The sequence below is a fragment of the Acromyrmex echinatior genome, chromosome 4 (assembly GCF_024713525.1).
Source record: "Acromyrmex echinatior isolate Ae372 chromosome 4, ASM2471352v2, whole genome shotgun sequence".
NCBI classification, from domain to species: Eukaryota; Metazoa; Arthropoda; class Insecta; order Hymenoptera; family Formicidae; genus Acromyrmex; species Acromyrmex echinatior.
In genome coordinates this window covers 2,263,297-2,274,725 of record NC_141855.1, presented here as the reverse complement: position 1 = coordinate 2,274,725, position 11,429 = coordinate 2,263,297, and the positions used below count along the sequence as shown (strand labels likewise).

Genomic DNA, 11,429 nt, shown 5'->3' with positions numbered 1-11,429 from the left:
GTAAAATAAATTCCTTGACGATACCTTGGGGTGCGTTTTATTTAATGTTCCCAACATTCGTATGCATCATTTTATCCTTGTTTAACATTTGATGACAATGAGGATGAAATGATACTCGCGAACGTTTCGAACATTAAGTGGAACGCATCCCTAATGCGAAGAGAATATTTTGATCACGTCTAAAGTTGTGTCCTGATTGATTCTCACAAAGAGACAGCACGAGAAAACTATGCTTTTCATTTGGTGCAAACACAAACATCGTTCTATCCCTGATGAAAATAAAAATCAGAGCGTTAGTCGAATGTAATGGGAGAGTAACAGAAGCGTGAATGAAACTTCTAGAAGGCGAAAATTGAAACATCAAAATGTAAAAGAAACGTAAATGCTTCGCTCTGATTTTTATTTTTATCAGGAATAGAATTTTCATTTTTATCAGGGATCTTTTTTTTTTGGCATTCAGTGACAAAAATAGAACGATATTTGTATCAAAAATGAAAAGCACCCTATTTGATCTATTGCGGAAATTTAGCAGCAGCGTGGCCTGCAGGCTACACAATTTCCAGCAAGATCACTAACACAGACACATGCACGCCAGACAATCTTGAGGATCAGTCATGTAACTTAATTTTTCCATAAAGCGGAAACGTGAAAAATAAAAATTTTTTTGTATCTACGTATGTACATATATATATAAATTATATATATATATAAATTTTCACTTTTCACACTTTAGAGAAATAATTACGTGATTGATCCGCAGCAAGCAAAATCGTAAGTCGCAGGTTTAACTTATCAGGCTTAATTAGACTTAAATGAAACTTTTCTATGAAAGAAACTTACTTAATTTTTTTCTTCCGAATATTCCAATACGTTCTCCAGTCATTAAATCTCAATTTAAATGTTTATCCTAGATAAGTCGCCGGGTCTGCGTGTTCTCGAGGGACGATAAATCTTCCAAGCATGCGTTCCGTTAGAATGTTCTCGCATCAAGAATGCACCTACTCAGCCATCCTATCGCGTCTAAAAGCGCCGTCGAGGCAAAAGGGGTTGAAACGTGTGATTTATCCGCTCGTGAGCACGACGCGCGTGTGAAACGGATCGGACTATTTTCGAGTTACCGTACTCACGCTCGCGTCGGATTCTCATTTCGCCGACGAGGGTGAGGAAGAGGAAGGTTAGAAGGAAACGCGACGTAAAGAAAATAGGAAAGCGCGTAACGCGTCACGGCAGCCGTGAAGAGGCGTACCGTTTCCTGAAGCGATTTGTAATGAAGGAACGGTCGAACGTGATCCTTACGCGTGATCCTGGCCGCTACACCCTTCCGCATCTCACGTAGCAGAAACATCACGCTGAGGACTTGCGCCTTCGCTTGGGCGAGCAGCTGTCACGACGACGTAAATCTCCGGATCGCGTGTGTGCTCGCTTGGACGGGTATCCATCTCGAAACTTTATTTTCAATCTTTTTTTTAACGTCCAATTGTCACTGTCGTACTTGAGACGAGAAGCCAAACTCCTGTCATATCTAAATTCTTTCGATATAGCGCGGTGCTCTCTCTACAGAAAAGACAACATTCTCTCGCATTGTAAAAATAAATTTTCAAGACTTTTTCAGTGACGTTATAATTATGGAATTCTAAAAAAAAAAAAAAAAAATAAAACATGGAAAGTAACCTGAGAATGTCGTTACATCTATATCCCTTACAGAAAGTTAATATAACTGGCCAATTTATTGCTTTAAGTACATCATTAATTATTTATTTGGAGCATTGAAAAACAGTGTTTTTCAATGTTTAATCCCCCGCCGACAATGTTGAATTTTAAAGGCACAGCTGATTTTTTTATTATGAAAATTCTGATAAATAAATTTAAATCTTTAAAAAAAAAAAATAAGTAAAATATAATTCAACTTCTTTGATAATAAAAACTTATTGTTAAAATTTTTAAGAGTAAGATACACCAATTTTTTAGATTTTTATACAGTCTGGAACATAAAAATTTGCATTGAAATTCGAAGACGCAAGTTACAATTAAAAATTTCAGATTGTCAACGGAGAGTTAAAATAAGTAATTAATCTTTTCCGAAGGTTAAAACGAATTCTACAAAAATGCGATTTTAGTCATGAAATTATTTTTGCTTTAAAAAATCGCATATGACGATTGTCGGACGATTCGCGAATTGTCGGAGGCGAGCGTTCGCCATGACGTCCGTATTACCGCGGCAATAATAATAGTAATTCATGAATGGTTCGGTCGCAATAGCTAATAATAGTGGTAAGTAAGTGGTAGTCGTAACGGTGGTGGTAATAATTGAATGAACCCGCGCGCGCGCGCGCGCGGGTGTGCGCCTTACAACATCCTGGCACGTGCGTAAACAGCTCTTAGGTAATTCAGGGTGACGCCCGACGTGTATATGCAAAACGCTCGCAAACAGCGGCGTGCTTTTCTAGAGAAACCTCGCGCGCGAACACGCGCCGATCATTACCTCTCTGCGGGAACGCCGAAGACTTTTAACTCCTTGATTCTTCCACCTCTTGGTTCGCAAACGTCTGAGGTATCTTGGAACAAAGAACGCGTGAACATTTATTAACAATTGCTATTCTAGCAACAAATCGCGGACGAAAGTTAGACAAAACCGGGGATAATCCATATATTTTATGTATATATTTTTCAATAAATAATATATTTATTATTTATTGTTCTTACTTGAACATTACGTCCAGATAATTCTATATGTTGTAAATATGGAGTATAAAAGTCGTTAAGTAGTTAAAAAAATATAAATAATTTTTTGGAAAATTAGTAGCTAAAAGAATATATATTAAGAGAATTTTAATAGGTGCTAGTTTAGAGAATTAAAAAACTAGCTACAAAATTATAATTTTAAGCTATATAAAACACTACCGTGTCTTCAGACTTCCTTAGCTGCTAATTTTCTAAAAAAAATACAATTTATAGAATTACATTTTTTAGCTCTTTTAATTTTCTAGTTCGTTAGAAGACTAATACACTAGTTTAATTGCTAATGAAAAAGGCATCGTGCAAATCTTGCTTAACGCTGTTCTATATCTACAGCGTGCCGAGCTGTCTGGATGTAAAGCTCAAGCTGGGACATAAAATAATAGACAATATATGGATTATCCTAGATTTCTTCAAATTTTCATTCATGAATTTTTAAATGTGGACGCTTGTGAAGTATAATAGATAAAATGATAATAAAACATGAATTTTACACAGATAAGAGGCACAGTAAATTTTATGGACTTTTATATTCCTGTTTATTAATTTCAATTCTGAAAGAAAAGAGCGTTCCACTGACGGAAGAGTTATTAAAATAGACTAATGTTTATTATTATATCTTCTGTACCGAGCGTTACATTTCGTTGCCGACTATTGTAAGCGTGACCGGCCGAAGAATTATATAATAAATTGTTGACACATCAAGATTAACGTCTCCATAACAAACAACAATAAATATAAACGTTGCAATACACAATGGTACAAAGATCGCGTTTTACTAGCCGATATTCATGTCATTCTCGAACGAAGAAATGATATATGACATTTTATCGTGAATTATTGTTTTAAAAAATAAAGAAATTGTTCTTTGTAGTCATCCTTGCTGAGGAAGTCGAAACATTCGAACTTGTATACAGTGATTTTATAATTGTAAATTCTTAATCTTATAATTATAATTACATTAAAATTGTATCTTTTTGTGCCTTATGACCTGCGTTTATATTCTTATTGGCCTATTTTTCAAGGTAAGGTTTGGTAAAAAACATGTTTTAAACGTGTTTTAAACAGTTTAAAACATACTTAATTGATATTTTTAATAGGTTTTAAACATGTTTCTTTTTATAGTACTGTTTAAAGCATATTTGAAGAATTAAAACCATATTTAAAAAAAAATACAATACGTTTTATTCTTAAAAAAAAACATTAGTCTTTATCAATCCTACTATTTTTGCCTATTGTAAATTATCTAATTCTTTCTTTCTCTCATTATTTCTATGAAAGTTTTTTCTCTACCTAATTTTTACAGTTTCTGTCTCTATTCTGGTATAAAAGTTTACGCAAAAAGATAATCTAAATTTACGAAAAGTTAAATTTTTATCCAATCAGCTTTCTAGACCGAAGCTTTCGAAAAGCTCCGTAACAAGAGTTAAATTTATTCGCGCACCTTCATTCGCGACTAGCAATTAAGATTTTTATCAGCGAAACGAACTCCAAGGCGTAACAAAATTGGTGACACCGGCTTCTCCTTCCCCTAGGAATAGTTTACGCGTCTTCTTTACAGCCTCGTAAAATCTACGTGGTGCGGGGTAAGTGCCAGAACAGAGAACGGCTTTGTCTCGGCAGCTCTCGAAAGCCAAGCGGACGTAAACGTATCCGACGGAATCACAATGTGCACGGTGCATTGAGTTTCTCGCACAAACGGAAAATAGAGAAAGGAAGAAAATCTCGCTGACGCATAAAAATTCTCTCGTCTCGTTTTATGTTTATGTTTTTGCCTCTTGTTTATTGTTCTGAGCGTCAAACTATTTGTCGTGGCGCAGCGTAAATTAATTAATCCTTCGATAATCTAATTGTAAGATTAGATTTCTGGAATAGATTCTCGGGAAATTCTTTCAAATTAGTATAACACGATTGGAAGAGTTTAGGCTGGATCAGAGTAATTCAAGATATGATGATATACGTTCATAAGAGCAGCGATTTCTTTGATTCTCGGATTCTCTGGCGCGGCAATACGACCTTCTATCCGGATGCATTGCTCAGATTTTCGGAAATGTCCGGTGGTGACCGGGATCAGAGAGACCGCAAGCCACAGCTGGTACACGCTCCCGCCCCCGGATAGGTGAAGACGATTTAAGCGTTCGGACATGTGTAGAAACATGAAACTCGATACTTCCTACACAACCCACCGGGCATCATGCACAATCCACTGATCAATATTAATGGTGTGATCTATGATATTTCGAGGTTCACTTGGAGTCCCAACTGCGAATCGACAAATCATGAGCATCCGCCTTAGAAATGTCACAGGACATCCAAGGTCCTGAAAGTAGCGGACTTATTTTAGGTAAAGTTAATAAATAAAAATAATTTTGTGAATAAATATAGTTTCAAGAATAAATTAAATATGTAAGCAAATTGCCTATAAGAGCTTTCGCGGTTGTTAGATGTGTGTAAATAATATATTTATAATATAAGACAATAAGGTGTAATTCGCAAATTGGAATGTACCACAATAAAGTTAACTGCAAACGTTTCTATTCGAAATTTGAGTCCTTTTCAGCCACAATCAAGAAGTACAAATTACCAACACTAACGTATGCAGTGAAAAAGATTTACAATTAACTTCATTGATAAGTGCATTCCAATTGTGAATATAATATCTTATTGCTTTATGATATATACTATTTACATATTAACAATCATTCTTATAAGCAATTTACTTATATTTAATTAACAAATAAGCATTGCAATAATTAAAAAAAAATTCTAAACGATAGTAATGATTTTTTAATATGATATCAATCTAATAAAGATTTATATTAATTTGTGATAATAATTAAATAAAAATTTAGCTTCCCATTTTGGTGATTCATTAAGTAGCTTAATAGTATTAATAATTACAAATTTTTAATAATACCATTGTATGAAAATGATTCATCTTTCGCCTTTCGAACTCAACGATTAACGTTTAATTGTTGCTAACGATACCCTGATCTCCAGTGTAATATATGATAATACTGGATATATACATGATATATGTAAATTGAGAATACGATTGGTGAAACACGAGTTGAAAGAAGACATGAAGAAGATATAATAACAATTTAAAGGACTCTACACCCATACTCAAGTAAGCGAAGTGCATTTGTAATTTGATAATCTCGCGAAGTCTACGAATCAGCATATCGTGTAATGACTCAGGCGTTGATATCTTAAGCATGGCGAAGATTGTTGTGTCATCTTAGCTTGCTTAGCTGACTTCAGTGGACAGTGATGCGGAAAATTTTTCTATCGAATCTAAAAATTACTTTTAAAAATTATCTCTATTTTTTTTTCAGTTTAATCATCTAAAATCGTATTTTCTTTTACGTTACATTCTGCAGAACATCTTAAACGGGAAAGTAATTTTGCTTTTAAAGTTATTTATTTTTTTATGCTTTGATTTTTAACATAAAAAAAAATCTTATTAATTGAAGTGTTGTCTCGATAAAGAAAAGAGATTTGAGAAATTCTGTAGATTAATTTTCTTGAATAATTAGTAATTATAGTTTAAACTATAATTGGCATATAATTGTTCCTTTTTCGTTTTATTTTTTATTAAAGCTCTTGCCTACTCATTGCAGCTATCTTGTAACATCAGAAACCAAAAAAAAATACATTTAAAAATTCTTGCAAATTATATTAAAATATGAGAATTTTTAAGTAAAACAACAATTGCTAGAATAAATTTATAAAATATACTGAAAACTTTCTTTGTGTTCTGAAAATAAAATCAATAAAAAACCATACATTTTAAATTGAATTGTAGCCAGAAAACGAAACAAGTTATATGATAGTATATAAAATAAATCTGCGTTTATTCTATTCCAAAATAAAAGGAGAGTATTCAGATTTTACAAGTGTTATGCCCATTTCCACCAACGTAGATTAACTTTAATCTCGATTCAACTTACTCTTCGTCTTTTTCTAATTCTAAAGATCAGAAAAAGACAAAGAGTAGCGTGGCAAGAGGTGAGTGGTTGGAACTTTAATACTTTTTTGGCATTAAAATCTCCGGTTCATCGCTTAATTGTATCTCGATCTTGGTTCTAGGCGCGTTCAGTGCATACAGTGACGCAGCGTACGCGAGACGGTGACACCGCTGTTCGTCTTTTAAACGGGTACCGCCCCGATTGTGAGAACTACTCCCGGTGCGCGTAAATCCCACATGACTGAAAAGAAGCCGATGGTGGGGGGATACGCGATGCCGGGATGTCGAAGAAGCAAGACCGAAGTTTAGTTTTGCTTAAGACAACCTTAAGTTGCATCGGTCCTCTTGCGTATTCCGACGATCTCCCCGCGACGATCAGGCATGATACGGACCAGTAAGCTACGGAAAAGGTTCGCGCCTATGGGTGACCATGCATTGCGCCGTGTGTGACCAACATTCTGGATCTAAATAAAACGATCAACGCAATCATCAGCGTCATGAAACGTGAGTTTTATTTTCATCTTTTTGCGCCATGCAAATTTCACGCTTGCGTGGAGGCGTTTCGCGAGACATTTCGTTCCTATTAAAAATTGATTATAGATAATGGGGGACGAACTCATCTCTGAAGAATGGATTGATTCTAAACAGAGATACCTGAGATTACGATAATAAATCCTCGACTGCAGCAAGGCTTATTTGAACTTGAAGTGAACATTTCTTGACAATTGTACGATTGTTTGAAAGTTTTAAATTGTAGATAAAAAAACTTTTGTAGATAAAAATCTTTCTCTATCATTCACCGTAAGGCAAAGGTACACTTGCATTCTGTATTTCAAACAGAACTTAACTCTCTAAATTTCTTGAAGTAATACCTTACTTCAAAAGAGTGAAAATTTTGCCACTCTTCTATTCAAGAGTTGCAAATTTGCTATTCTTTTAATAACGGCAATATTTTAATTCTTTCGAAGTGAGACTTTATCCAAGAAATTTTCAAGATCAAACAATTCTTTCTTATATTTTTTAGTATCTAAAATTAAAGTAAATTCAAACATTTGTTTTTTTATATTTAAAAGAAAGTATGAAAAAATACAAATTGAAGTATGATGGCATTGCTGGAAGTGTTAATAGTCGTAACTATCGCGTCGCTTATCGGCGATTCTTGCGTTACTCTTCCTGGGACGATCGACGACTTCCAATAATCCCGCCAAATTGGCAGAGCGGTCGGGTCCAAGTTCGACCTGTGTGTCGGTGGGTCGGTTCAGCGAAATGAGAGAGAAATCGCGAAATAAAAGAACCCACCGGCGGCCGAGGGAGCTCTTTCGGTGGGATAATAAAAAGAGTATCGTGGGTCGCCACGGCAGTCAACCCCCGGATTGGTGCTTATGGCACTTCGCCACGTGAGGCTTGCAAATTCCGTCAGGTCGTTTCGCGCGCGTTTTCGTCATCGTTTAGTTTCGCGAAAGAAAAAATTATCCCGGGACTGTCATGGCCGCGACGTCTCGTTGAAATTTAATGTTAAGATCACGTTTATGTGCAAAGTTTATGAAATCTAGTTAAAAAATATTAACGTGAATAATTGATCAAAGATTTATATATTACTTATTTTTTAATAAATGGGTCAATATTGTTTAAAACGATCAGATTTTTAATAAGCCTATTATCAAGAGGATGCTACATTGTAGAAAAACATTATATGGAATTTATCTTTCATTTATTATAGAAAATTGTTTTTATCTTGTTATTTTATCTTGTTATTGTAATAATAAATTGGCCCCCTAAATTTTTTGACGCTAGTGAAATTTAAAAATAAAACAATTTCCCCTTTTCTTGTCAAACTTGTTTCGCCTCCAAAATTTAATTCTTGGATCGATATCGTTCTCGATTGGAAGCTCCTTTCTTAAAATTTTGTTTTAAAAATAAGATCTTCCTTATCCGGGAGTATCATCATATATATATAGAGCTGTCCATGGTAACGTCACGCGAAAATAATCGTGCACGTGCTCGAAGTGTGATAAACACGAGCAACGCCATCGTTTCCCGAAATACAATCGCGCGCACGAGTTCGTACGCCACGGTACTTTAATTTCGCGACTTGCCGATACCTCAGTTCCACAAGTTTGATTACAGTAGAGGATGCACCGTCAGCATAACAGACATCCTTGTTATCGTACAAACGTCCAAGGCTGCGCCTTTACGCCCACCTTAAGACTTCCCTCGTATAAAACCTGCGACACACGCCATGATGCATATTTTCCTATGGGATTGCTTATGTTTTAATATATTACTAGAAATTTTGCAGTTTGTGTGATGCAATTCTAGTAATTTACTGAACGCAAACAATCCGACAGGAAGAAATGCATCGTGTGCCGTTGATTTAAAACACGAGTCGATCTTGCGTCATTGCTTACGAAAGTTTTTCCGGCAACGATCGCTTGAATGCGCGTGTTGATTAATTAACAAATTGTAACGTCTCGCTTATTTGTACAAAACTCGACATGTCGAGTTAGCTTATTTGAATTTAAAAACAGGATAACTGATTTCTCTTCCTAATCACTCATGTATCATCCAATTCCCACGCGTACAACTCGCTGCTTTAAAGCAATTTCCACGACGCATAGCGGCCCATAAGTTGGCTTATGGCGAAAGACAATTCTGTTAGTAAACGCACATGTGTACATGTACAAAAGCAAGAGAAAGAACGTTTCATTATCTATGGGACATACAGACAGGGCGGCATTACATATCGCCCGATAGTTATCCATATTATTCATTATATGTAAATTAAACTTTATAGAACGTTGCATTTATAATGTAAAAAAATAAACATCCATAAATTAGAAATATATAATCGTTGTATTGTATTGTATTATAATCGTTATTATTGTATTGAAAATATATTATTAACCTTTAAAGAGTTGCAATGTTTTTTCTCAAATCACGAAAATTTTGTTTTAGAAATACACACACACACACACACGTGTGTATTTAAGATATAATTAGATTAAAAAAATAAATACATTCTATGTATATCTATAAATCATTTATTTAAAAATTAATAAATAAGTATCTGTAAAATAAATACCTACATTATCATAGATTTTAAATATTATCATAGATTGTAATAGTTATGGAAAAATAATTCAACAATCGCTTAGAATTAATCATTTATAAGAATCTTTTTTTAAACAGATTTCTGCATTCGCGATTATATATACAAATTAATCCTGATTAGGAATACGCTGTGGCATTTTTACGATGATTAAACGTGCTTAAAGCAAATTGTCGTTCCTGATATTTCATAATTTTCTTTCATAATTTTTCTTTCATAATTAAAAAAAATTTTTTTTAATAATGAGGCAACGAATAATTAATATCTCCTCAGTCAAACGAGTCGTCCTGCATTTTCAAGTCACTTAAATTTATTCTACAATGTGCTCTTTGTTTCCTAATCTTGTTTTTTATCTCTTGTTTTTCTCTCCTTTGCTACCGTTTTATCGATAATTATATTTCTTGCTACGTGTTCCCTGTTTCTTCTGAAGTTCATTATTAACTTTTATCTCGGGCGACAGAAAATAAAAACCCTAATAAGAAGCAAAAAGACAAGATGTAAAAAATATCAAAAAGCAAGAAACAGGAAACAAAACATTGTAGAATAGGCTTTAGGATTCTTAAGGGTCTGTAACCGAGCCTGCGCGTAACCCTTTCGCTCACTGCTCCATTCTGCAACGTTCATGAGACGAGTCGTGGTTTACTGGCGAGTCGAATGGCGAAGGCAACGGAGTCCTGGGGGACTTCAAAAACTTACCGGCACTCCCTCGTCTACGCCAATAAATTCTATTTCGCGTTACTTTGCCGCCAGCCGACGCGCGATGAATATTGCGCTCCTTCTCGCCTTCCATCCCCCGTGTTCCTTCATCGTATTTCTTAGCTCAGCACGATTTTGTCCATAGAATGGTCGCGTGTTACGTGCGACTGATAGCGCGATGATATGCGCGATGCCGGTGATTTGAACGCTCGATGAGCTTTTATTCCAACTATAAACAGCGAGCAAGACACGTTCATTTCTACCAACGTAGATTCGGTTAGTTTAATTTATTCTTTATCTTTTTTTTTATAATTCTTACACCAAAAGGACGATTTTGCTGAAATATTTAATAATTTAGTTATAGATCTGAAAATAATTATGTAAGAACACTCAAATTGATTGCTAGAATATCAAAACTTTTTGCAGCATTGCTCATGCTTGAAATTTCTCTAACTACTTTGATGGTTCATCAAAATTATTTTCAGATCTGTATCTATATAGCTGAATTTTTAGATGCTTCAGCAAAATCTTTCCATGTTGAGCTAGAAGTAAGTTAAATCGAGATTAAAGTTAGTCTGTATGATAAAAATGAACACTAATAATGAATACTATAAAATCGTTGCACATCCTCTTACAAAATTCAATTACAATTCCCGAACGTTTAACGTTCTTATCTGAAGTATCACATCTAATATATAATAAAAAAAAAATAATTAAAAAATCTTATAATAAATCTCGAAGATATTTCGCGCTTGTTATGAAATTATGTATATAAAATTATTAAGCATAAGTATATATATATAATATATATATATATATATATATATATATATATAAAGTGTAAAAACCGAGAGGAGAAGAATCAAAAGTTCGCTGTAACACGTAATCTATTCGCGTAATATATACGCAACATTCGCG

At 34.4% G+C, this 11,429-nt stretch overlaps 1 protein-coding gene across 3 annotated transcripts in view; it reads left to right on the top strand.

The window, feature by feature from the left end:
• Positions 1-11,429, top strand: part of sim (bHLH transcription factor single-minded) — a 60,298-nt gene that overhangs the window by 5,669 nt on the left and 43,200 nt on the right. For 2 of the 3 annotated variants that reach the window (XM_011058483.2, XM_087405273.1), the window contains exon 1: positions 3,716-7,210. The exons of the other annotated variant lie outside the window; for it this stretch is intronic. In XM_011058483.2, coding sequence (XP_011056785.1) covers positions 7,204-7,210 — 7 coding nt within the window. In that variant the 5' untranslated portion in view covers positions 3,716-7,203. Of the gene's footprint in view, positions 1-3,715; positions 7,211-11,429 lie in introns of those variants that run through there. 3 annotated transcript variants of the gene reach the window in all.